This window comes from Dipodomys merriami, unplaced genomic scaffold (assembly GCF_024711535.1).
Source record: "Dipodomys merriami isolate MVZ:Mamm:240054 unplaced genomic scaffold, mDipMer1.0.p SCAF_4, whole genome shotgun sequence".
Taxonomy (NCBI): Eukaryota; Metazoa; Chordata; class Mammalia; order Rodentia; family Heteromyidae; genus Dipodomys; species Dipodomys merriami.
Window position 1 is genome coordinate 540,613 of NW_027205603.1, and position 25,948 is coordinate 566,560.

At 39.8% G+C, this 25,948-nt stretch overlaps 1 protein-coding gene across 4 annotated transcripts; it reads left to right on the forward strand.

Moving 5' to 3' along the window:
• The first annotated feature begins 18 nt into the window (after nt 1-18).
• Atp5f1c (ATP synthase F1 subunit gamma) lies at nt 19-18,155 on the forward strand. Of its 4 annotated transcripts, none has more exons than XM_069990318.1 (9): nt 19-77; nt 9,591-9,625; nt 10,554-10,685; nt 13,920-14,124; nt 14,560-14,703; nt 14,809-14,873; nt 15,966-16,218; nt 17,432-17,468; nt 18,011-18,155. In XM_069990318.1, the coding sequence occupies exons 2-8, from the start codon at nt 9,607-9,609 to the stop codon at nt 17,436-17,438; spliced, it is 825 nt and encodes a 274-aa protein (XP_069846419.1). In that variant the 5' UTR covers nt 19-77; nt 9,591-9,606; the 3' UTR covers nt 17,439-17,468; nt 18,011-18,155. The 4 variants fall into 4 exon arrangements, with proteins under 4 accessions (XP_069846419.1, XP_069846417.1, XP_069846420.1 ...); XM_069990316.1 differs by having other exon boundaries at nt 40-145; XM_069990319.1 differs by lacking the exon at nt 17,432-17,468 and having other exon boundaries at nt 40-145.
• Nucleotides 18,156-25,948: the final 7,793 nt, after the last annotated feature.

The following is a 25,948-nucleotide window of genomic DNA, read 5'->3' on the forward strand; positions in this document are numbered from 1 at the left end:
GCGAGTGAGGAGAGAAGGCGTGTCGAGGGAGACTTCGCACATGCGCACTAAGGCCCGCCTACTCGACCTTCAACAAGGTAGCCACCACCATCTTTGCTGGGACGAGGGTCGCCGGCCTGTCTGCTGTGGCCCTGCAGTCGCAGTGGTATGGAAACTTGCGGGAGGGTTGCCAGGCACGGGAGAGCTCAGTCAGATGGCAGGGGGAGACGGCTTGGGGGTGCTGCGGGACGGACCCGAGCCTCAGGGCCGAGCTAGGCCCCGAGTCCTGCCCAGGCCGTGTTGGCCCGGGCTGCGGGGAGCGGCTTGGAAGCGGAAGGGCGCGTGCGAGGGCGGGAACCGTGATCCGAGGGATGGAGGTCACGCCGCGTCCCCCGGGGCCGAATCCGCTCTGGGACGGTCGTCGGAGTTAGCGACGGGGCGGTCTCCTGCTCACAAATCCTCCTGGAGCTTGCGCCGCATACCGGGCACCGAGTGTTGGGAAGGCCTTTAGCGGGGTCCGCAGGCAACTAAGGAAAGCCTGGGGTAGAATCAGGTTGTGCTTCATGCCCTTGATGGCCTGCGAGGCCCTCCGGGGCTGGTCGGGGTGACCCTGCAGCCCTGATCGGCCCCGTGTGCACGCTGGTCCGGCACCCACTGTGGCAGACGCTTTCCTGGGCAGTGGGGAAAGGAAGGCGAACGCCGTAGACCTTCGGGGGCTGGTGGTCGCCTGGTGGCGGACGAGACTTGAAAGATGGGTCTCTTGATGGAGAAGGACTAGGCTATTAGCACTGACTCCAAATTCTTGGGTGGAAGCAGGAGCCTGCAAGGTCATGAAATAGCGTCAAGGTCTGTCCTGAGAAGGAGGAAACAACAGGTGGACTTTTAAGTGACATTTGTTAACTGCTGTTCAGGTGTAAAGTGCTATCACGTTTGTGGACTTTTAACCTTAGTTCGCTGAGGCCAAAAAAAAAAAAAAGTATTAGAAGCCCTAAGAATGGCATTAAAAGTCCTTGGGTGGCGGCACAGTTGAACAGGATGGGATATTTTAAAGTTAGATAGGCTGGAATAGTTTCTTACACGAGGCAAAGAGGATTTTAAAAAATATTTTTATTGTTACTGTAGAGGTGGTGTACAGAGGGGTTACAGTTACATAGGTCAGGTAAAGAGTGCATTTCTTTTGGACAGTGTTACTCCTTCCCTCACTCTCCCAGTTTTTCCCTCTCGTCCCCACCCTCAAGTTCTAGAGTTCATTTTCAACATAGTGTTTAGTTGAGTAGCACTGCTGCATTTGTTCACCCTCTGTCCCTCCATTTCTGTGCCCCCAGCTAAGGTTTTTTTTTTTTTTTTTTTTTTTGCAAATAGGTTGTATCCTAGCAATTAATTCGATTTTACAGAGTGGAGGATTTCTAAGGAGCTACAGCAATGAAGTCGGGTTCTGTATGCAACTTCATAAGGAGGAACTATAAAAGCATCGACTGAAACAATTCTTACATTAAGCAAAGAATCTGTAGCAATGTATGAGTTTCAAGATAAAGGGGAAATTAAATATGGAAACATTATGGAGGGTTAGCCTTAGAAGTCAGATTGTTTTCCTAATACTGAGAAGGAAGATTCATGAGAATTAATCCAACAGTAGTTGAATTCTCAGGTGTGGACCTTTTCCCATAAGCCAATCAGCAGACATTTGAGCAGTGCCTATCCTGCACCAGTTGGCAAGCTTGTAAGTGTTAAAATGTACTGATGAACAAATAGGGTTGGAGAGTTTCCTGGCATGCAGTGATGCTCAGAAATGTCAGCCCTTTTCTTTCCTTCTTGTGCATTAATGTTATCTGCAGGATATTTTTTGGAAACAAGTCAAATCCAAATTGGTTTTTAGAACCTTAAAACTATTTTTTAAAAACAGAGTTTCAGAGACGTAATCATCAAATTCTAGAAATAGCATTTAATAAAAACACATACAAATTATTGGGGTTGTGAGGTGGCTCACCCCTGGAATCTTAACTATCCAAGCTGAGATCTGAAAATAGTTATTTGAAGCCAGTCCCAGGCATGGAAGTCTCTGAGACTCTTATCTCCAATTAACCACCAAAAGGCTGGAAGTGGAGCTGTGGCTCAAGTGGTAGCAAAAGAGCTCATGGACCACTCTCAGACCTTGAGTTCAAGCTCCAGAACTGGCACAAAACAACTTGTAAAATAATTTTGAACACCTTTTAGTAAAGGATTGGTTTAAATAAATGTTGGTAGTCAGACAGCTACTGTTAGGAACCTAAATTTGAAATTTCAGTTATCAAATAAAGGTGAGAGTCCTTAGTCTGGAGTGTTGGTTTTTAAATCAGCAGATTATAAATACTGATCTTCAAGCATCAGTGTTCCACTGTGGAATGTATGTTCTCTCTTTCTGCTCTTGGTGTCTTCATTGCTCTTGGTGTCTAATGGTTTTCTCTTCCCACTACAGTTATCCTTTTTATTCAGATATTAAAATCTTACTGGTTTATACTTCACAGAATTGATTTGAAAGGGAAGAGAAATAACTTTGCCCTCACAAAACTATTAAGATGCATTTCCTTGGATCTGTTTTGGTTCTTGGGAGTTTGAAAAAGAAAATATCATTTGTTACTGCTATGTTTCTGTTTTCAAGGAGAAATTTGAGAAAAGGAGTTCCTGGTTTTGCTGTCTTCAAATTTGGGGAACATAAATTCCTTTTTCTTTAGTGTTCAGTATTTTCTAAAATGAAATTGCTTTGTAAGGAGCTATCAGTGGGCATAAATCGTACTCTGTGTACTGAAGAGAAGAGGGCTGGCATTTCAGGAGAGAAGAGGCAGGTCGTCCTCTGAAGCTGAGAATACACATTTGCTGACAGATGTAAACCTCAAGGCAGCAGCAGAGTGTACATAGGCCAAATTGTAGACTCTGGAGCCTGTGTGTGTTGGGCACTGGGGTCCTGATGCTACAGTTCTGCCTGGATGTGTTCTTGGGTGCATTTCTTCTGTGTCTGAGCTGTTGGTTCCTCATCTCTTTTTTTTTGGGGGGGGGGATCCGGTCATGGGGCCTGAACTCTGGGCCTGGGCGCTGTCCCTCAGCTCTTCAGCTCAAGGCTAGCACTCTACCACTTGAGCCATAGTGCTACTTCCGGCTTTTTTCTTTTTGCTTATGTGGTGCTGGGGAATTGAACCCAGGACCTGAGGCATGCAAGGCAAATGCTCTACCACTGAGCTACCTTCCCAGCCCCCGGTTCCTCATCTCTTAAATAGAGGTAATAGACACATTTTGGATTAGCAAGGGTATTACCTTGGTATTCTCAAAGAACTTAGCACAGTGGCAGAAATGATGCTCTTGACTCAATTAGTATTTGAAAAAAACAAGTGTATAAACAGTTTCTACCTGAAATATGCAGTTATTCTACATGGCAAAGGAAGAAGGATTATGGGTAGGTTTTGGAGAAAAAGAGTGAGGCATAGTCACTTTTCAGTGTAGAGGTAGATGATGGACTTGAACACAAGCATTCATTTTCAGAATTAGACATGTTAGACTTTTCCTTGGAAACTAGCTGCTGGTGCCTTTTCCTTAGTTTTTATATTACACAGCATTATATATTCTTTAACTATAAGTCTCTTAAACTGCAATTTCTTTGAACACCTCCACTGACATTTGTTCATCTAACAGTATCCTATGATCATGGCAGATATGGTAATTTACATTCCATTGGATTCTCTATCCATTGTATTTGACACATGTCAAGTTTCTCATATAATCTGAGGGTTTCTTGCGGTGAGAGGACATGATACAGTGATGCAGAACTTTTATCTTCTCAATGCAGAATCTTATTAGTACAAAATTCAGTATCAGATTATGTCCTAAAGAGAGGACAGACCATTTATGCCTAGCCATTCAATGGCCAGATTGTCCTTGGAAAATAAAATTTCGACTTCACAATCATCTTTAGAGCTAAGTGAAGGTCGTGCATAAGAGGGCTTCAAAACACATGACAACACATACCCCCTCTAGCATAAAGAATCAGAAGACACTTCCTCTTCTAGCTCTCACTTGAAATGCTTATGGAAACCAAAACATTTGTTCATCCATATTTGTTCCATATGCTAGTCTGTAATGTAATACTTGTGTCAGTTAAATTGAAGTATATGCATAAAACCATAATAGCTAAACATCAATTGTTAAGGCCTATCAATTTGGCATTTGGGGTGAAAAAGTCATTATACTGAAAAAAAAAAAGAAGCCAGTGAATAACTGATGTAACTGGTGATACTTTTCTGATGCCATTCTGAGAAAAGCTTGTTAGCACTGCAATCGTTATATCTAATAGTTTGTGCTCTGAAATAGCCATTTGTTGATATTTCCCTGCTTTTATTTTTATCCACTCTTAAATCAATCCTAATATTTTACAAATATGTTTCCTCTAAATTATTTCTTTATAACTACTAGAATTATGTAAGTCAGGAGACTTTTTAAAAATAATTTGATTATGACCTATTTTAAAACTTAATTATTACTAATATGCACAATCATAAAAATGATATTGTAAAATACACGTCATTTCTTGACTTGCATTTAAAAAATTATAATGAAGATTTCAGTACAGAGGGTTGTTTTGTGAACTCAGGGCCTTGCGTATTCTAGGCAGCCACTCTTCCATTGAGCTCCCTCTCAGCCCTCTTGCTTTTTTCTGTCTCGTTTTTGAGATAGGGTCTCCTTAATTTTGTTGGACAGGCCTCAAATTGGAGAACCTCTTGTTTCTATCTCTTAGTAGCTGGGATTACAGGTACTTGTCACCATGTCCAGCTTAATAACATTGTAAAGTACAGAAAAAATTAACATTAAAAATTCACAGTTCATTAAGGTTCACTCTTTTTGGTGTATAGTTCAATGAGTTTGGACAAATGTATCCACTATTACAGGGCAGTTTACTCAAAAAATTCTTCCTCCCCTCTCAAAACCCTGACAACCACTGATTTCTTTGCTATTGTTATAGACTTGTCATTTGTGGCATGTAATATAGTAGAATTATGTAATATGTAGCCTTTTTCAGACTGTCTTCTTTCAAGTAGCATATAATTTAAAGTTCTTCCTTATCTTGTTAGAGCTGATTGTTCATTTATTCTTTTCTCTTATTTTTATTATCTCTGCTGTACTGTTACTTTCCTCTGCTAGCTTACAGCATATTTTTTTCAGTTCTTGAAGCCTTAGAATCAGATCAATGTAGTACTTTTTCTTTTTTCCTTTACTTTTTCCTTTTTTTCTTTTTTGAACTTAAGACTTATGCTTCCCCTCTGTACAGTATTTTTACAATTAAAAAATATACACAAAAAAAGACTTTATGCTTTCAAGACATTCTACGATGCTCCCCGCATATGGGAAGGTTATTTGTGTAAATATTATGCCATTTAATAAAAAGGACTTGAATGTCCTTTGGTATACACAAGGAACCTTAGACAAACCCTTTGAATACTGAGGGTTAACTTTTATGTAAATTATCCGTATATCCGACATCCTTGTAGGATATAATTGCATTTTGACTCTAGAAAGGTTCTGGGTTTTCTATATAGACAATCATATCATTAGTGAACAAAAGAACCTTTTTCTTTTTCTGTTTTTGTTCTTTTCTCCCCATCTGTTTACTTCCTCTTCCTGACTTAGTGCTTTGGTTTTGACTTCCAGTATGATGTTGAACAAGAATGCTGTCTGTTTCTCAGTCTTAGGGAGAAAACTGTCATAGGTTTCTTAAGTTTATTCACAGGCTTTAGATGAATGGGTGTTAGATTTTTGTTAGATACTTTTGTGTCCTTTTGTTGTACAGTTTCTCTTCTTAACTTGTGGTTGTGATTCTGTTTGATTTTGAACATTAAATGAGCTTGCATACCTGAGCAAGTCCTACCTGGTAATGGTGTATATTGCTTTTTTATATGTTGCTGGATTTGATTTGTTCATACATTACTGAGTATTTCTGCACCTATGTTCATTTAAGACCTTAGTCTCTAGTTTTCATTTCCTGGTGTCAGCATTAGGTTACTGCTTGTTTCACAGAAGTAGAAAGTGTTCCTTCTGCTTCTAGTTCTATCTGACATGATTGGGATTATGTTTGGGCTTTGTTAGTTTTTAACAACAACTATGGTGACTGGTGGTTTTCAAATCTGTATTTCAAAACCTCTTGAAATATAAAATCCATCATTTCTCATTGGACATTCCACCTAGCCTTCTTGCTATCTCTCACTCAGACTCCTTATCCCCAAGGAGTTCATCCCACCCAGTCTCTCTGTAACCATTATGACAGCACCATCCAGTCAAATCATTAACTTAGAAGCAAAGCTTCTTACTGTTGCCTTTTCCTGTAAGCATCTGTGTGCGTTGGTTTGCCCACATCTTGTCTCTTGTCTGCATGCTACAGGTGCCCATATCTCCATGCTATGAATGTTATCAGTATTCCAAGCTCATTTGACAGTAATCACTTACTCTCTCATCTGAAAATGAAAATGTCTTGTGGGCTTACAAACCTTCATCTCTTTCTTCCTACCTGCTAAATACTATAGTATTTACACACATTTTCTTTGAAATATTTAAAAGTAATAAATTCTTTACATGATATTTAATTATGCCCCATGTCTGTAATTCCCCTCTATTCATGGATGCATGCATGTTTGCTTTCTTGCTTTCCCTCCCTCCCTCCCTCCTTCCCTTCCTTCCTTCCTTTCTCCCCCTCTCTCCCTTGCTTCCTTTTTTCTTTCTTGTGTAATGTTGAGGATTGAACCCAGGGCCTCGCATAGGCTCTGTCTGTCTTTCATGCTCTCTGAGCATGACATTATCTTTCAAAACTACTGTTTGTATCTTGCAAAAATTCTGTTAAGAGAATACCTTCCCTTGGTTAGCACATTCTTTTTTTTTTTTTTTTTTTTTGCCAGTTGTGGAGCTTGAACTCAGGGCCTGGGCACTGTCCTTGAGCCTCTTTGTGCTCAAGGCTAGCACTCTACCACTTGAGCCACAGCACCACTTCCAGCTTTTTCTGTTTATGCGGTACTGAGGAATCGAACCCAGGGCTTCATGCCTGCTAGGCAAGCACTCTACCACTAAGCTACATTCCCAGCCCAGCATATCCCTTTAAAAAAATACTTTCTTATTGTAAAGATACTGTACAGAGGGGTTAGAGTTACATGAATAAGATAATGAATACATTTCCTATCGAGCATTGTTATCCCTTCCTTTGTTTTTCCTCTGCTATCCCTTTGCAGGGCCCTGGAATCAAATACGGTGACAACAAGGATTATACCATGGGGGTAGAACATACAAAAGAAACAAAAAAAATCACATAGTACATTAAAAACAACAGTGACAAAGAAAAAAAAAAAAAACCTCTTGTGTTCCTGTCTTGGGGTCCATTTCACTTAGCATCATCTTACATGATCATATGTACATAGCTTTTAATCTTTTCTGCTTGTCTGGTAAGATTTTCCTAGACATATACTAGTTATTGCAAATAAGGGAAACCATGGGACCTATGTTGCTTTGGGTCTGGTTTACTTAATATAATTTTTTCCAAGTCTTTCCATTTCCTAACACATGGGATGGTGTCATTCTTTCTGATGGAAGCATAGAATTCCATTGTGTATGTACACACACACACACACACACACACACACACACACACACACACACACACACACACACACACACACACACACACACACACACACACACACACACACACACACACACACACACACACACACACGCACACACACACACCCTATTTTCTCGATCCATTCATCTACTGAGGGGCATCTGGGTTGGTTCCATATCTTAGCTATGGTGAATAATGCTGTGATAGACATAGTTGGGTTAGCATATGCTTTATGCACAAATTACTGGGTCTTCAGTTCTCCCATGTACTTTTCCTGACACATCAGTATTTTGGATGGATTCAAAAGATTAAAGATAATATCTCGTGACATGCTATTTTTCCCACTGGAGCAAGCATTCATTGATCTCATTCATCTTTCACCAACATTTCAGTCACTGATTTTGACTTTGTGTAGTAACATTTCGACTTTCAAGACTTAACAAATATATGATTCAATTTATATAAATGTTTTCAGGAATCTTACCTTTGAGTTGTTTCTTGTGTGTTTACATACAATATCCTATTAACCAGTGCATGAACACAGAAGTAGCTTAAAGATTTATTAAATTGACTCTAATTTTTTTTTCAAAAATGTGCTTCCATCTGTGTGGCCCTATTAGTGTATGGCTGCTGCTAAGTACTATTGTTTGCCTGAACTCAAGGCCTTGCTTCCTCACAGAAGGCAGTTTACCACCTCAGCCCTATTTTTTTGCTTATTGAATAGAGATGGAATCTCTGAGACTTTTCCACCTTTATCTGGCTTTGAACTAATCCTCCAGGTCTCAACCTACTGAGTAGCTGGGATTACTGGTATGAGTTACTGGCACCTAGTTTCTGAATATTATTTTTAAAAGTTACTAGGCACTAATGCAGTCAAAGTTGTTTTTAGATGAGTGTGTCCTTGCATGGGGTTTTGGGGTTGTGTTTGTTTGTTTGTTTGCTGGTCCTGGGGCTTAAACTCTGGGCCTGGATAACGGTCCCAGGGCTCCTTTTCCTCAAGGCTAACACTCTACCATTTGAGCCACAGTGCTGCTTCTGGCTTTTTCTGTGCTTAATTGGAGATAAGTCTTATGGACTTCCTTGTGTGAGCTGGCTTTGAACCAGGATCCTCAGATTTCAGCCTTTCAGCTAGGATTAGAAATGTGAGCCACCAGTGCCCAGCTTTGTTTTTTGTTTTTTATTTGTTTTTTTCTTTTTTGGGTGCTAGATTGAACAGAAGGTGTTGTACTTGCTAGGTAAGCACTTTGCCACTGAACTACACCCCATACCTTGGCCTTGAGTTTCTTTTTTTCTTTTTGCCAGTCCTGGGACTTGAATTCAGGGCCTGAGCTTCTTTAGTGAGTGCTCTACCACTTGAGCCACAGCACCACTTCCAACTTTTTCTGTATATGTGGTTCTGAGGAATGGAATCCAGGACTTCATGCATACAAGACAAGCACTCTACCACTAACTCACATTCCTAGCCACAAGAGAGAACTGTAACTTTTTTTTGGTCAGTCGTGGGCCTAAACTTTGTCCCTGCGCACTGTCCCTGAGCTCTTCAGCTCAAGGTTAGCGCTTTACCACTTGAACTACAGCATCACTTCTGGCTTTTTCTGCTTATGTGGTGCTGAGAAATCGAACCAAGGGCCTCATGCATGCAAGGCAAGCACTCTACTGCTGAGCCACCTTCCCAGCTCCATTGAGTTTCAAGTATAGTTAGACAGTCCTGGATATAATGTAAGCCTAGGGATGCAGTTGGGGAAAGACCACTTAACAGTTGCTATCACCAATGCCAGTGCAAGGTTTATGCTCAGAGTTAGGTCAGGTAAAATGGGGCCTTTGGTATTTGCTTGGAGAATTTAAATATAGAACTATTTCTATTCATATATATTTGATAGGTTATTTTTATGAACTATTAAGTAAACATTAGCTCTGAATATGTTTCTTTTATAATGGAGCTGTTTCAAAAGAACTGAAATATTTTTACAATCTTTATTCTCAGGATCCAAGTTTGAAAGATGGTGACGTTGAAAGATAGTAAGTATTTTGTTTGTCTAAATATGTTCATTGTGAAGAATTAAGTTTGTATGACACTTTCTTCATCGTCTATTGGTCAAATAGATAAGATGAATCTATGTTCTATGAATCTATCTATTCTTTGAAAAGATAACTCTGAGGTAACACGTGAAACAGGTTTTTTAATTCTATGCTGTGTCCAGTAATAATACAATTAGAAAAAATGATTATGTGTATATATAATGTTATGGAATATACAGGTGAAGCCATTTTTATTTATTTATTTATTGCCAATCCTGGGGCTTGAACTCAGGGCCTGAGCATTGTCCCTGAGCTGCTTTTTTGCTCAAGGCTAGCATTCCACCATTGAGCTACCGCTTCCAGCTTTTTCTGTTTATGCGGTACTGAGGAGTCGAACCCAGGGCTTCATGCATGCTACCACTAAGCCACATTCCCAGCCCAGGTGAAGCCATTTTTAATGTCAGGAGTTTTTTTGTTGTTGTAGTTTTTGTTTTTTGGGGGCCAATCCTGGGGCTTGAACTCAGCAGTGTCCTGAGCTTCTTTTGCTTAAGACTAGCACTCTACCATTTGAGCTACAGTGCCATTTCCAGCCTTTTCTGTGTATGTGGTACTGAGGAATTGAACTCAGGGCTTAATGCATGCTAGGCAAGCACTCTATCACTAAGCCACATTCCCAGTCCAATATCAGTTAATTTTAAATGTATACTGTATGGTCTCTCATATTGCTGTTTATCCTGTCTAAATAACTATAGTCTTATCTATTTACTGGTACTAGTATTGACATTAAGAGTGGCTTAGCCATTCTGTTCATTTGTACTATAAATGCTGCTTGCTCTATGTTGTTGCACTTTAGAAGAAAATTTCAGACTTCACAAATGAAATTATATTGTAATTCCTTGGTCTTAATGCAGCACTTCCATTTTTTCAGTAACCAGGCGACTGAAGTCGATCAAAAACATCCAGAAAATTACCAAATCTATGAAAATGGTAGCAGCAGCAAAATATTCCCGTGCAGAGAGGGAGCTGAAGCCGGCTCGAGTATATGGAATAGGATCTTTGGGTAAGAGAAGAGTCATTCACACATTACTTAATGTAAGAATTACTGATGACTTTTATCTACTGCTTTACCCAGTGGCAGGCCCATTCTGAGTACTGGCTGTGTGACATCCTCCATGTGCATGCACTTTACATGCATGCATAGCAGCTCGGGGGGGGGGGGGGGGTAGGAATCTTGGGATTCCTACACCTCCAAAGCAAGTGATTTGCCCAAGGTCACATGTCAATGGATACCAGCCTCTGTGTGTGAAACACTGCTTTGTTATCAAATTCTGTATATTAACTACTGCATATGTTAACATTAAACATTGATTCCCCCCCTAGGAATATTAAATATACCGCAAAATATTAATATTAAATGTCCTATGAAAAACCTTGGAAACATAATGCATTAGACACAAATGCTAGCTTTTATCCTGCTACCTCCTCTGTGTTGTTATAGGACTCTGGAGGTGGCAGGTAGTAGAGTGGTACTCTGAGGTGGAGAATTGATTAAATGGTGGTGGAGAGGATGTGTGACAGTATTTTAAGAAAATGAATGATGTAGGATCAAGAAAAGCAACTGAAAACTTTTAACTTTTTTAGAAATAAGGAGTTGCTATGTAGCCTAGACTGTTCACAAACTAAGATCTCCTGAGAGCTGGAAATACAAGCATGTGCCACTATGCGGGACATGTGAAGATCCTTATTTATTTATTTAATCCTTTTCTGTGCAAATATTGGGGCTTAAACTCAGGGCTTCAGGTTCTCATTTGGCCTTTTCACGCAAGGTTTGCGCTTTGCACTGGAACCACACTTCCATGGACCAAACCTTCTACTTTACAATACTTGACATTTTTCAAAGCTTCAAACACAGTTTTACCTTACCATCTTATAGAACACTCATTCTTCATTAGTCTTTGGGTGCAAAGAAGTGATGCAATGGTTTTAAAAGGAATTTTAGTTTTTGTTCTTAGATGGATTCATACCTGATTATTAATTTGTCTCAGAAGCAAAGTTGAAAATGCTGGGAAGTTCCTATCTTAACTTGTTATAATATTTTCTGAATTCTTGCATTATGCCATCTCATGGCTGAATTGAGGCCACCTCATAGAATTTTAGATTCATTATTATGAAAAATGTATACAGGGCTGGGAATGTGGCTTAATGGTAGAGTGCTTGCCTAGCATGCATGAAGCCCTGGATTCCATTCCTCACTACCACATAAACAGAAAAGACCAGAAGTGGCACTGTGGCTCAAGTGGTAGTGCTTGAGCAAAAGAAGCTCAGGATCAGTGCCCAAGTCCTGAGTTCAAGCCCTGGGACTACCAAAAAAAAAAATGTACACAAAGTTTATAGTAAAGAAAATCCTAGTGCGCCCTATGAGGAAAGGCCTAAGTTAAATAGCTACAAGGCCACTTGGCTCCTGTCTTCCACAGGGTTGTTCTAATTAGAACTAAGTCCCTTCCATCTGTTTGTCTAATCATGTAAGTACTGTCCTTGCTTCTGCTCTTGCCCCTGCAGTCTTCTCTCTACCCCACAGGCACAATAAATAAGTTATAAATTATTACTGCTGTTCGCTGCTTAAAACCAATTTGCAACAACATGTTAAGTGATCTTGATTTTCAAGCCTTTACATAATCCTATTCCTGGTACCCCTTCCTTCATCTACATGCTACTGTTTCATTGCTCTATCTGTATGTGTGTGTATTTGTGCCAATACTGAACTAGGACTCAGGGACTGGTACTCTCACTTGGCTTTTCCTGTTAAAGTATGGCATTCTACCACTTTAGCTGCATCTGATTTAGATTTAGATAAGTCTCACAAGGTTTTCAGGTAATATCAACCACAGTCCTCAGATCTCAGCCTCCTGAGTAGCCACTGGTCCTTCACATTTTCTGTTGTTTTGGTAGTTCTGGGGATGCAACCCAAAACCTTGTGCTTGTTACAAGGCATATGTTCTACTACTTGAGGCTGACCTCCAACCCCTTTGTGCATTGGCTATTTTGAGGGTAGGGCTTTGCTTTATTCCCAGGTTGGCTTAGTTTGTGTGCTTTCACCTATGTTTCTGGGGTGGCCTGCACGTATCACTGTGCCTAGCCATTGTTTCCGTAGTAATGGGATTAACAGATGTGTGCCACACACCCAGCCATGATTCAGATGATTTTTTGTGTGTGTGCAAGTTTTTGTTGCCCAGGCAGACTTTGAACCTTGATCCCCTGATAGCTACTTCCCAAGAGGCTAGCTGAGCCCAGAGCCCAATGTGGTAAATTGACATGATTTCTCCCCATTCTCACTGCCTTACACCTCGTTAAATCAGCGTATTCTTATTTAATTTCCTCTTAGCTTTTGCTGAGATCATCAGACCCACAAAGTTGGTCAGATAGTCCCAAAAATAAATTGGCATTCATTATGTAAGTATCAACAAGTTTTTAAAAACTTGATAGGCAGATGATGAGAAGCTCAGTAAGTCTTTGTTTCTGATGTTTTAGTTTTATGCTGGAAGACTGCATTCTGTAGGAGCTTGCTGTCTAGGTGAGTTAGGTACTTCTAAAATTCTAACTTTTTTTTTATTTTTTGGGTCCGGTCATGGGGCCTGAACTCTGGCCTGGGCACTGTCCCTCAGCTCTTCAGCTCAAGGGTAGCGCTCTACCACTTGAGCCACAGCGCCACTTCCAGCTTTTTACTTTTTGCTTATGTGGTGCTGAGGAATCGAACCCAGGGCCTCATGCATGCAAGGCAAGCGCTCTACCACTGAGCCACCTTCCCAGCCCCAAATTCTAACTTTTTTTATTCTTTAGTTTTAGAAACTTCTTAGAGTCAGTACATATGAAAATTGGCCATTTATGACCCTTAGGAATCTTCCCTAGATAGAGATTTAAATCTTTATGGTTTTCAGTCGGGTTATTGAGTATATACACAGACATTCCTGAATGTACTAGTCAAAGTGCCACCTAAACATAAATGAATATATTGACTACAGCACTTTTTTTTTTTTTTCTTGGTCATGGGGCTTGAACTCTGTCTGGGTGCTGTTCCTCAGCTCTTCAGCTCAAGGCGAGTGCTTTACCTCTTGAGCCACAGCGCCTCTTCTAGTTTTCTCTATTTATGTGGTGCTGAGGAATCAAACCGAGAGTCTCATGCATGCTAGGCAAGCACTCTACTGCTGAGCCACCTATGGGCTTCTTTTGTAAATTTGGTTGAGATCATTGCACCTTGAATGCAAATTGCATTTGAAAAATCATATTTTTTTTTCAGCTCTGTATGAAAAAGCTGATATTAAGGTAACTGAAGATAAGAAGAAACACTTGCTTATTGGTGTGTCCTCAGACCGAGGACTCTGTGGTGCTATTCACTCATCAGTTGCTAAACTGATAAAAAATGAGGTGGCTACACTCACGGCAGCTGGAAAAGAGGTCATGCTGGTTGGAGTTGGTGATAAACTCAGGGGCATTCTCCATAGGTAAATATATGGCTTTTGTGCAACTGTACAAGATGTTTTTGATTTACTCAGAGAAGCTTTTTTATTTTGTTTTTTTCCTCTGGATATATTGGGTGGGGGGAGTATGTATCTGTACATATATATTTTACTTGTTTTTAGATTCTCCTTCATCCACACCACTGTGGAATACATTGGTAATATCCAAAGCCATTGGCATTAATGCAAACAAGAAATCAGAGACTCTATCATCAGAGACTGGAAATGTTAGAAAGGAACAATCGTTAGTTCAGATTTAAAGTAGCCAAAGGCAAAGAGAGTGTAAAATAAGGAAGGCCTAACGTTTAGTCCTTAGTTCTTTGTACTGAAAGAAAGGAATGATAAGGTATGATAAGGTCCAAAACTGGACCCTTGGTGATAACATAAGCATTCCACTGAACTGTTTAATGTGATTTCTAGTACTCATTCTGACAAGTTTCTGGTGACATTCAAAGATGTGGGAAGAAAGCCCCCTACTTTTGGAGATGCATCAGTCATTGCTCTTGAATTATTAAATTCTGGATATGAGTTTGATGAAGGCTCTATCATCTTCAATCGATTCAGGCAAGAAACATTCAGAATTCTTAATTCTTGTATTTTCCTGTTTTAAAATAAATGCTTAATTTTAAAATTATTGCAAGATTTACATTTGATTTTTATCACTTCTAGGTCTGTTATTTCCTATAAGACAGAAGAAAAACCCATCTTTTCTCTTGATACTATTGCAAGTGCTGGTAAGTAGTTGCCTGACAAGTATTCTGAGGGTGTAGGTGAAACATCAATTCACTAAGGAAAACAGTCAGAATTTACCAGCTGACACAAATGATACGAGCTGAAATTACAGGTATGAAATACCATGCCTAAAAGATTTTTTTTTTAATTATAGAGAGAAGTTATGATCAATACTATTTGAAATTTGATGAAATACAATAGTGCTTCACGTGTGTGTGTCCTGGTCCTAGGGCTTGAACTTGGCCTAAGTGCTGCCTCTGGGCTTTTTGTGTTCAAGGCTAGCATCTACCACTTATCTACAGCTTTTTGGTGTTAATTGGTTTTAAGGGTCTCACAAACTTTCCTACCCTGGCTGACTTCAAACCGCAATACTCAGATCACAGCCTCTTGAATTACAGGTGTAAGCCACCAGTGCCTGGCTGCTTGACCACTTCTAATGATTTAAAATTGGCATTGACGCAAACAAGAAAAACGCTAAATTTCTGTAGCATTAAAACAGAAGTTCTTATCAGTTTCTGTTTTTCTTTTTTGTTGTTGTTGGTGGTAGTGGTTGTGGGGCTTGAACTCTGGGCCTGAGCACTGTCCCTGAACTCTTCAGCTCAAAACAAGTGCTCTACCACTTGAGCCATAGTGCCACTTGCAGTTTTCTATTGGTTAATTGGAGATAAGAGTCTCATGGACTTTCCTGCTGGGGCTGGCATTGAACCGTGATCCTCAGATCTCAGCCTCCTAAGTAGCTAGGATTACAGGCGTGAGCCACCAGGCACTAACTTTTCTTGAGAATAACATTTCATTAAGTTCTTGATGTTTTTGTGACACTGTTAATCAGAAGATATCATACTCATTGAGTTTAGTAGTTCTTTTAAATGTCACTTTCCTAAAACTAGACTGTCCAGTGTTTTGTTTACACATATTTTGCTAAAAATGTTATCATCTGTGATATAGAAAAAAACCATGTAGAAAATATTATAACAGCTTCATTCAGCTTACTGTAAAGTTATATGCTTGGTAATTTAAAAGGATTTTTAATGCAGTCAGTCTTCTGTACTTATTCTAGATAACTTCAAAAAAAAATTCATTGCTTGTTTTAACAGAGAGCATGAGTGTCTATGATGATATTGATTCAGATGTGCTGCAAAATTACCAAGAGTACAGCCTGGCCAACATCATCTACTACTCCCTGAAGGAGTCCACTACCAGTGAGCAGAGTGCCAGGATGACAGCCATGGATAATGCCAGCAAGAATGCTTCTGAAATGATAGATAAACTAACTCTCACATTCAACCGCACCCGCCAAGCTGTCATCACTAAGGAGCTGATTGAAATTATCTCTGGGGCTGCTGCTCTGTAAGTAATTCTACGTTGTTGCCCCTAGAAGGTTTTACTCTTCTCTCCTGACAGCTCGTTTAACATTTGGATGCTTAAAAGTTTTCTGCCTTTGTGTTGTATTAAGGTGAAAATGATTCATTACTGAATTGTGTGTCCTAACTCTTTGGATGTAAAGATTTGGTAAAGATGGGATTGCTTTGATTTCTTCTGATTGTTTTAGTGGAAACTGGCTCAGGCTGGCTTTCTTGTTTAGAGATCTGTATCTGGTGAGCTCTCATTTTCCTAAAGTGGTAGGAACAAGAATATGAATTCATTATCATTTGGAAATTATCTTCGGTATTTAGTGCATTATAATCCAAACTTTCTGAGATAGAAGACTAGTTTTGGGTTTGTGAACTATTGAATGATGGTAGAGTCCCAGTTTCTATTCAATTTTCTGTATTGTTGCCATTTGGTAGCATGCTTCTCTCCTTTAGAAAATGTCTTGACTATTGAGAAATTGAGTATGTAGGTGCAGTGTTAAGGGTATGATCCTTGAACTTAGGGCCTTGCTAGGCCATTGCCACTTGGATTATACCTAGCTTCTTTGTTGAGATAGGCTGTGAGGTTTTTTTTTTTGTCCTAGTTGTTATTGTTACTGAAAGCATGCACCACCATGCCTGACCCCTCTGGGGTATTTAATACTGTAAGAAAAATACACTAGAGTGTATTTTGCAAGATGAAATGTGTGCTGAGTTGTCTTGGATTTATCCAGTCATACCTCCCACCAGTTGGTTATTAACTTGTAAAACTTTTACCTTCTATGTATCTCTTTAATTTTTTCATCTTTAAGCCCATTTTATACAGATCCTTGTCATTTACCTTTTGAATTTAAAAAGTTCGTATTTGTTTTTTGAGGTAGGTCTTGCTCCTGCGCTTAAGCAGTCCTACTACCTCAGTCTACTACCTCAGTCTTCTAGTTGCTATGACTACAGGCACACCTGACAAAAGATACACATCTCATTTTTGAGTATCAAGCCCTTGCATGGACATGTTTTTATCACTTCTAATCAGATTGGACTCTACAGCTTTTTATCTTGTTGAGTTGGTTTTAAAGGAATGTTTGTTTGTAAAATCTTTATGTGTTATTCTCAAGGTAGCATGTAAAGACATGGACTATGATTAACTCATATGGATTGCTTCTTGACCTGCTTGTTTTGTGTTTGTCTTTTTCTTCTAATATAATAACCAGGGATTAATGAAAACCAACTTCCATCCTCAGACAAGAGGTAAAGTTTACATTCCCCATACACTTTCAGAAAAGAAACTAGCCATAAGGAGGTAACAAAGACATTTGAGATTGGCAATCAGGTTTATTGTAGGATCCAATTTGTAGAAGCATATGGATGGTGGTAGTTGACTTTTTCTTTTCACATTAAATATGCTGCAGAAAAGGATAGATCAGTAACATTATTGTGAACTATTAACTTTGGGTGAGTGAGGACTGATGATTCTCAAGCTTTATGTTGTAGGCACCCCTTAATATCTGATTTGAGGGAGGATATTTACATTTTCATTAGCCTCAGTGTTTATGTTGCTGTGATGCCATGCATCATGTGTCCTCTGGAAAATCTTGTGTACTGTACAGATAAAGAGAACCAAACAGACATAACCAAATTATAAATTTCACAAATAGTCCCATAGACCAAAATTTGAGAACCACTGGGACATCGATATGTAAATTCAGTTTTTTCCACCCCAAGTAGATGAGTTATTTTCTTGACATAATTATGTTCTACTGTTTGATTTTTACTTGTACTTTGTTTTTCAGGTAAAGAAGGAAAATTCAGCAAGCTGATTTTGTTTTTAGCTTATTGCTGTCTTTGTCAGAAGAAACCTGCTTCATTGTTTGAATTACTAAAGACAGCAAGATGTTTGTAAATTATATTACAATAAATGACTTACAATAAGAAAAATCATGGTCTCTTCTTAAAATAAATAGATGTAGTTTTCAAAATGAGGTAATGTTAAGATATTTTAAAATATTAACATGTTAACTATCAAAAGTTTCTAGTGGAAGCCAATTTATGAAGCTCTTCTGGTTTTATGGTTCTGTACAAGCCATAAAGGCCACAATTTCTTCAGGGCTAGGGAAAGAAGAGCTGTTGGACCCACTTTAGCCTTGGCTGCCATTCTTTTGCAAGTTTAAAGAGCTGTCAACAAAATGTAGTTAAGAATGATAACCATTTATCAGGTATTCCTGGCATCAGGAATTCCAGGCATACCCTTATATTTTATATATAAACAGATAAGCATACACTTTAAAACCATTGAGTATATATCATTTCAGTATATTTAGATTTGGATGCTTGACCTAATTCTATACTGTGTTGCCCATGCTAAACTCTTAGGTCTTTTTTCCTATTTATATAAAATAGAGCATATACATTTATTATGAAAGTATTCCAGAATATAAAAAGTAAAACCCATTCTCATTTAAGTTGATGTGATGTATATTCTGAACTGAGAAAAATACCTGAATAAGTGCTTATGTTTAGAAAGGATTCTTCAAGTATTTTCTTATTTTCCTATAACTGTAGTGATTGTGTGTGTGTGTGGGCGGGGGGGGGGGGTAACGACTTTGAACCTGGGACCTGATGCTTGTTATACAGATGCTCTACCTTTTCAGCCATATCCCTTTACCTCCTTTTTGGCATTTTTCACACAGTATGTGGTAGTTTCGGTCTACCTCTTCAGTCATACTTCTTTGCTCCCCCTACCCCCTTTTTGGTGTTAGTCATTTTCCAAATAGGGTGTTAGCCAGCCATGCACCACAGTCCTAATCTCTACTGGATTTTAGCCATCAGCCACCTCACTCAGCTCCAAAAACTATACTCCTTTTTAAAGTTATTTTTATTATTGTTTTTTAAAAAAATATTTTTATTAAGTGGTTGTACAAAGAGTTGCAATTCCATATGTCAGATGAGTGCAATACACCTTGATCAATGCCACCCTTTCCATCATTCTTCCCCCATTTCCCCCCTCCCATCCCTACCCTGTTAGGTAATTCAGTTATTACATACTGTACATTGAATATAATGACTGTATTTGCTCAACCTCCTTTCATGTTTTATTTCATTACCTTTCCCCAAAAAGCATGTTTCTACTTCCTGGTACTTGTTTTTTTTTTTTTTTTAAAGCAGTTTATTAGTCGTTTGGAGGAGTTACTCCTTTGACTCCTCCCTTAAGTATGTCATCCTTTAGTCAGCTTGTGTGTAAATGCATAAAATGTGTTACCATGCATGTTTGTATTGTAGATCTAGCATACATATATAAGAGAAAGTGTGCTGTTTGTCTCTTTGAGGCTTCAGCTCCTCATAAGTCAGGTTATGAGTACAATGCGTCTTGATCAATGTCACCCCTTCCATTGTTCTCGGCATTTTTCCCTCTCCCATCCCCATTCTTTTTGAGCTGGGGATCAAACCCAGGTTCTCACAAGCTCTCACCACACACTGTATTAAGCACTGCCAGTTTCCTCCAAAGACTTAGGTCTCTTATTCTCAAAATTCACAATGATGATGGATATTGTGTTGAACATTAGGGCTTTTAGCTGTGGAAATTCAGACAAAAAGACCCACAATCCTGAGACATTGGTTATTTCAAGTGGCTTCATTGTGCTACGTATTACATGTGATTATTTCTACTTTCTACAGTCATCTCTTGTCCTGAAACTCAGTTTTTCTATTTGGATTTTTTCCAAAGGGAGAAAAAAATCCTGTTAAAGGATTTCCTCCAGTTTTTCTCATTCTTTTATTACATTCCTTTTCTATTGAGTATTCTTTTTCAATAATTGCCCAAGATCCTGATTTTACATAGTAATAATTTCATCTGCTGTTTCCCTGCCATGATCTAGGTTTTGGATTCCAAAGTGTTGGCATACATTTGCAAAGCGCCAGATAGTAAACATTTCAGGCCTTCTGGCCTATATAGGGTCTATGTTGAATGTTCTTTTCCTTTTTTGTTTTGCTTTAAAATGTAAAGGGGGGTGGGGGGAATTCAGTGACCAGGTCCAGGTTTTCCTCAACCCTTAGTCTCAAATTTTCCCCAGATGCCTGAAAATCTTTGGTTTTCTGCCAGTGAGTTTGGGTAATTTACTAGGTCAACTTATATGTCAGTATCTATAGGTTCTTCCAGGCTCCTTCTGGAAAGTGATGGCTTAAAAGCTAGCATCTAGAAAGAAACCAGTAGACAAAGTGGCTTCGCTTGCAGCTGGTAGTAAGAGCCCATCGTCAGGCCCACACAGGCACCATCAGTACTCAAAGATCCTGGTGGCCTGCATCCAGTTGTTCATTCTCTCTAAAGTACAAACCTGCTGTCTGCCAGGGCTGGGAAGAGGCTGTCCCCCAACACTGCCACATGAGGAAAAGGATACAGCTTTCGAATTACTTTCCTGTTGTTCCCTCTGGCTTTTTGTCCAGTTTATCATTTGCGGGGGGGGGGGGGGAATCCCTTCTAGAAGTTTTACAAGGAATCTGAAGAATGAAATTGGGTATCAGTTCATTGGATTTGCATATTCTTTAATGGAAATCCAGGGGAAAGTTTCTTACAAGGAAGTGTTCAAATAAATGCTGCCAAACTGCTCTTGAAAAGATAAACCAGGGCTGAGGGTATGGCTTGGGGGTAGAATGCCTGCTTACCATGAAGAAGGCCTACATTCAATTCCTAGCATTACACACACAGACACAAAATGAAAACCAGGTTATAAACTTTAAATGTTACTCTGCTTTCTAGAAACATCTAAAAACTACCTAAATTGCTAGTTCTGTCAACTTGAGTATTGTATGACCAAGTTTCTATTATTACAAGGCCTGTTTTCTATAATTTGCTCTGTACAAACCTTTTGTGTTTAGGATGGAACATTAGTAACCTTTCAAAACTATTACTGTTGTTAACCTGCCATGTTAAGCTTGAACACTCTGCAGGCACTGAGCTGCTGGGACCGACTGAATGAAAAATGATGCTCTTACCAGAGCTAGTCTATGAATGCCCACCTGTAAACCCTGCCAGCACTGGTGTCTAGCCCAGAACCTAGCTTTGTGTATCTGCTAGCACCAGGGTTCAACCCACAACCCAGCTTTGCTGTGTTCTTGGTGCTCTTCATCACTCAGCAAGATGGAATGATCAGGATTAGGGCTCTTAGTAAGAGCTGTGTCCTATTAAGTTGTCCATAGATAAGAGTTAAACTCCACAGTCCAAAACATCTGCTTTCACACTGCAGTAGTTCTTGCTTCCTGGAATCCATTTTTCCTTCTTTCTACTTGAAAATAACAGCTTTACAGATACAGGTCCATTGCTATAGAAGTCACCCTTTAATTCCATGTTTTAGTATATTCACAATTTAGTTATGTTCAGAGTTATGCACTATACTCATTCTTCACACTATTTCAAGGTGAGCTTTTCCTAGAAAGCATATTTACCACACACTACCTACTAGGTACTATGGACACCAGTGTTTTTTATCATACTGATCAGTGAATGAGATGAACATAGTTCTTGGTTCCTCCCCCCAAGTCTGGCCAAGAACAGAGAGCAATGAATTTTGTTTTGGGCACCCATCAAATATTAAATTTGCGATGTAGATGGGAAATCCAAGCAGACATTAGTCATCAGATACAGTGACCTATGTTAGTATATTTGGGAAGAATGTAAAATCAGATGAGTCACCTTTATATAGCTAATGATTAAAAACTGGCGTGAGTCCTATGAAATGAGAACAAACACTTAGAAAGGAAACAAAGGCATTACAGGATAAAGCAAGCCTTTGATATTACTGAAGTCTGAGTTCTTCCTTTGTGGGAGGAGGCAGACAGAAATGTGATATGGAAGGATGAAAGAACATGGGGTTTTAGTTTGAATTAGGAGCTGCATGTACTTAGTACTTGAAGATACATATGTTCTCCCATCTTTACCACTTCAAAGTCCCTGGAGCAGTGATGCACATTAGTAATAATGGTCACTGTTGCATATAATTATGCTTTGTCATGCAGCCCACTTTCCATGCCTGATCAATGTGGGAGGCCAGATTGGTCCCCTTGCACTCACGTGTATGTAATGTGTTGGCAAAATCCCTCCAGAGTGCAAACTGATGTCTCCCTGCCCAAATCCTGCTTCCTTCTATTCTTCCCTGCCCTTCCTTCCCTCTCTTCACTTTCTTCTCTCCCCATCCCAGCTTCCTTCCTTCCCATGTCCTCCCCTCCAATCCCTTCCTTTCCTTTTCCCTCTCTTTTCTTTAATCCTGCTCCCTGCTCTTCTCTCCCACTCCTAGGTGCTAATGTATTAAAGGCTCCATTAAGTACATATATCCCAGAGAGTAGACAATTCAGAGGTTTACAAAGATTTAAGGGTCTACAAAGGTTCACTGGCCTACTGTATCAGTAAAGCTTTTAGGATCTAGTTGCCTGTCATGTCTTCTACAAGCAACAGATCTAAGCAATTGATTGCCCCTTGTGCCTTCTACTATGAAGAAACATGCCTGCTACGTTTTTTTGGCTTCTGAAAGCAAAGCCTGTCACCCTTAGGGCTTCTTTCTGGACTATATACTGAAGGCATGAAAGGTGAAAGGTTGCCAATTTTGAGATGAGGCCTGAAGCAGGAAGGGGTCTGCAGCTGGTGCAGTATCAGGTATTAATGCTGCCTTTTTCTTTTTCACAAGGCCTGGGTAACCTGGTGGACTCTGGCAGTAGAGGCATCTGCAATGTGATGTTCATTGTAAGTTCTAAATGGTAAATTGCAATGGCACCCCATGTTCTGGAGTAAGATCATGATGTGTGGGGGAAAATTCTAGATCTTTGGTAAAAACAGCTCCTGGCATGGTAAATTACATGGAATGTCTCATCACAGGAAACCAAGTAAGTATAAGAACCGCCTAGCACAAGTTTGGACAAAAGGCTAAAAATAGCAACAGTTGACTTTAAAAGAAAGTGTACATTCAGAATCTACCATAAACAGGGTCCCAGGACACAGCAAGCTACAGGGGAAAGGAGGCCAGCTTGCAGTGCCTTCATTAATGTTGTACCAGTGTTTCTCATTTCACCTTATGCTCATGGTTGCATGGCAATTCCTTATGACCAGCTTGTAACAGGAAGGACAAAAAGCCAAGCTTATTTCACGGATGAGCAGCTTGGGAGGCAAATGAAAGTCAAAAATAGATGGATTGGATTCTGTGCTCCAGCTGATTTCATATGGATGTGAAAGAGGACAGCAATGGGACTTCTTTCTTGGGCAACATCTAGGCTGCTTGCTTGCCACAAGATCAATGCTGATGTCTCTGATGAAGTGAGAGCTGTGTTCCTTTCCAAATATGTGAGGCTGGAATGGCAGGTAACACCTCAGTATGTGACTGTATTTGGAGATGGGGCCTTTAAAAAGTAAAATTAAATTGAGTCATAAGGATGGGGCCTGGTCCCATGGACTAGAAGAGACACAAGGAATGTGTACACAAAGAAGAAAGGCCACTTGAGGATACTTGGTGAGAAGACAGCAGTCTGCCAAGGAGAGTGCTCTGGGAAAATCAAATCTACCTGGACTGTAGTCTATACAAGGATAAGAAAACTCAAAGAAAGCCAGGCGCTGGTGGCTCACACCTGTAATCCTAGCTACTCAGAAGGCTGAGATCTGAGAATCGTGGTTCAAAGCCAGCCGGGGCAGGAGAGACCGTGAGACTCCTATCTCCAATAAACCACTAGAAAACTGGAAGTGGCGCTGTAGCTCAAGTGGTAGAGCGCTTGCTTTGAGCTGAAGAGCTGAGGGACAACGCCCAGGCCCAGAGTTCAAGTCCCACGACCAACAACAACAACAAAAAAAAGAAAACTCAAAGACTATCCAAGAAGACAAAGTAGACTGCATTAAGTTCCTCTGATCCTAGAAAGGGCAGTCATTTATTTTGGTAAGAAGCAGACCAGTACTGTCACATATTATATTTCATCAGCCCTTGGGACTTATTATTCTAACAAAGAAGGTATATAGGAGTACATATGAGGCATGAAATCCACTGGTAATAGGACATACTATACCACTCAAGCTGTCAGCCTGGCAGAAAAATGCAATAACCTTTTGTAGGCACCATTAAAGAACCATTGCACAGGCACTACCTTGTAAGCATGCAGTATAATCCACTGGAGTGCTGTGTATTCTTTAAGTCAGTGGCTTGTCTATGGTGCTGGGTTCCTGACAGTCATTTTAGGGTACAGGCCAGAATTTCTCCTCTGACCATCATTCCCAGTGACTTATTTGGGGAACTCTCCCTGTCCCTGATACTATAGGCTCTCCAGGTTTATAGGGACAATGTTTTCTCCATGGCATCCTGATAAAATATTAGCTATGGATACAATGTTAGTCAAGAGTCAGCCTCAAACTGAGAAGCCATCATGTAGGCAGGAGCAATTAATCCTAATCATTCGGAGAAAGTCTAGCTTCTCTGACAAAGTTGTGGACCAGCAGCAACATCTGGCATGGAAGGGGTTTGTTTGAGAGCCTTTTGGCATTCTTATTTAATGTTGATGGTACATTGACAAACTCAGCAATCACTGTTTGGAAAAGACATGGAAACTAGGGCTCAGAAGTACTGTGCATGAAGTTCTGGGTCATGTCACTAAGGATGCTCCAAGACCAGAAGTGAGAGCAATCTAGAATAGATGGTAGAGGAAAAAAGTATGTATATAATAAATACAACATATATGGTAAATATGGCAAAAATGTTAACAATTGCCTGTTTCAACTTTTCAGTAGGTTTGAAATTTTTCCACTCTTCACAGGCAAATGAAGTTTCAATATTATCAAACAGCAATAAACGTGGTCAAATATGGTGAGGACTGAAAAGTGTGCCTCTGATTTAGCATCAGAAATGTCCCTAATAAGACAGGTGCTAGTGGCTCATAACTAAAATCCTAGCTACTCAGGAAGCTGAGATCTAAGGATCAGAGTTCAAAGACAGTGCTAGTAGACAAATTCCTGAGACTCTTATCTCCAATTAATCAGCAAAAAGCCAGAAGTGGAGTTGTGGCTCAAGTGGTAGAGCCCAGCCATGAGCAAAAAAGCAAGAGTGTAAGTACAAGGCCCTGAATTTAAGCCCCAGTTCCAGCAAACACACACACACACACACACACACACACACACACACACACACACACACACACACACACACACACACACACACACACACACACACACACACACACACACACACACACACACACACACACACACACACACACACACACCTTGATAATTTTGGGAACAGAAGCATCAATAGAGTAACTATAGGCATGCTCCCACCTACTACCTTGTTTCTTCTCTGCAGATTATTTGGCTGACCTACCATGTTTTCAGGTCTACTGAGTTTTCATAAGTTTGTAAAAACTGATTCTTATGCTCAATGTTCTGGAGTATTTCTTGTAGAAAGGATATAGAGCTACTCAGAAGCACAAATATTGGTGAAACCGCATACACTCATGTACTAAATCATTGTTAGTAGGGACAGAAAGGCACATTTAAGAACAAAGTAAATCAGCAATCACAACTTGGCTCGAGCCAAACTAAATTCAGATTAGTCATCTAACCTATGAAATTACTTATGCTTGTAAATTAAAGCTTGTAAAAGCGGGGTGTCTGTGGCTCATGCCTATAATCCTATCTACTCAGGAGGCTGAGGTCTGAGGATCATGGTTCAGTCAGCCTGGGCAGGAAAGTCCATGAGACTATTACTTCTAAT

Coding starts and splice junctions, on each gene's coding strand:
- Atp5f1c (XM_069990318.1), top strand. Junction 10,686..13,919: donor ATATGGAATAGGATCTTTGG/GTAAGAGAAGAG, acceptor TTTTTTTTTCAG/CTCTGTATGAAAAAGCTGAT. Junction 14,125..14,559: donor CTCAGGGGCATTCTCCATAG/GTAAATATATGG, acceptor TGTGATTTCTAG/TACTCATTCTGACAAGTTTC.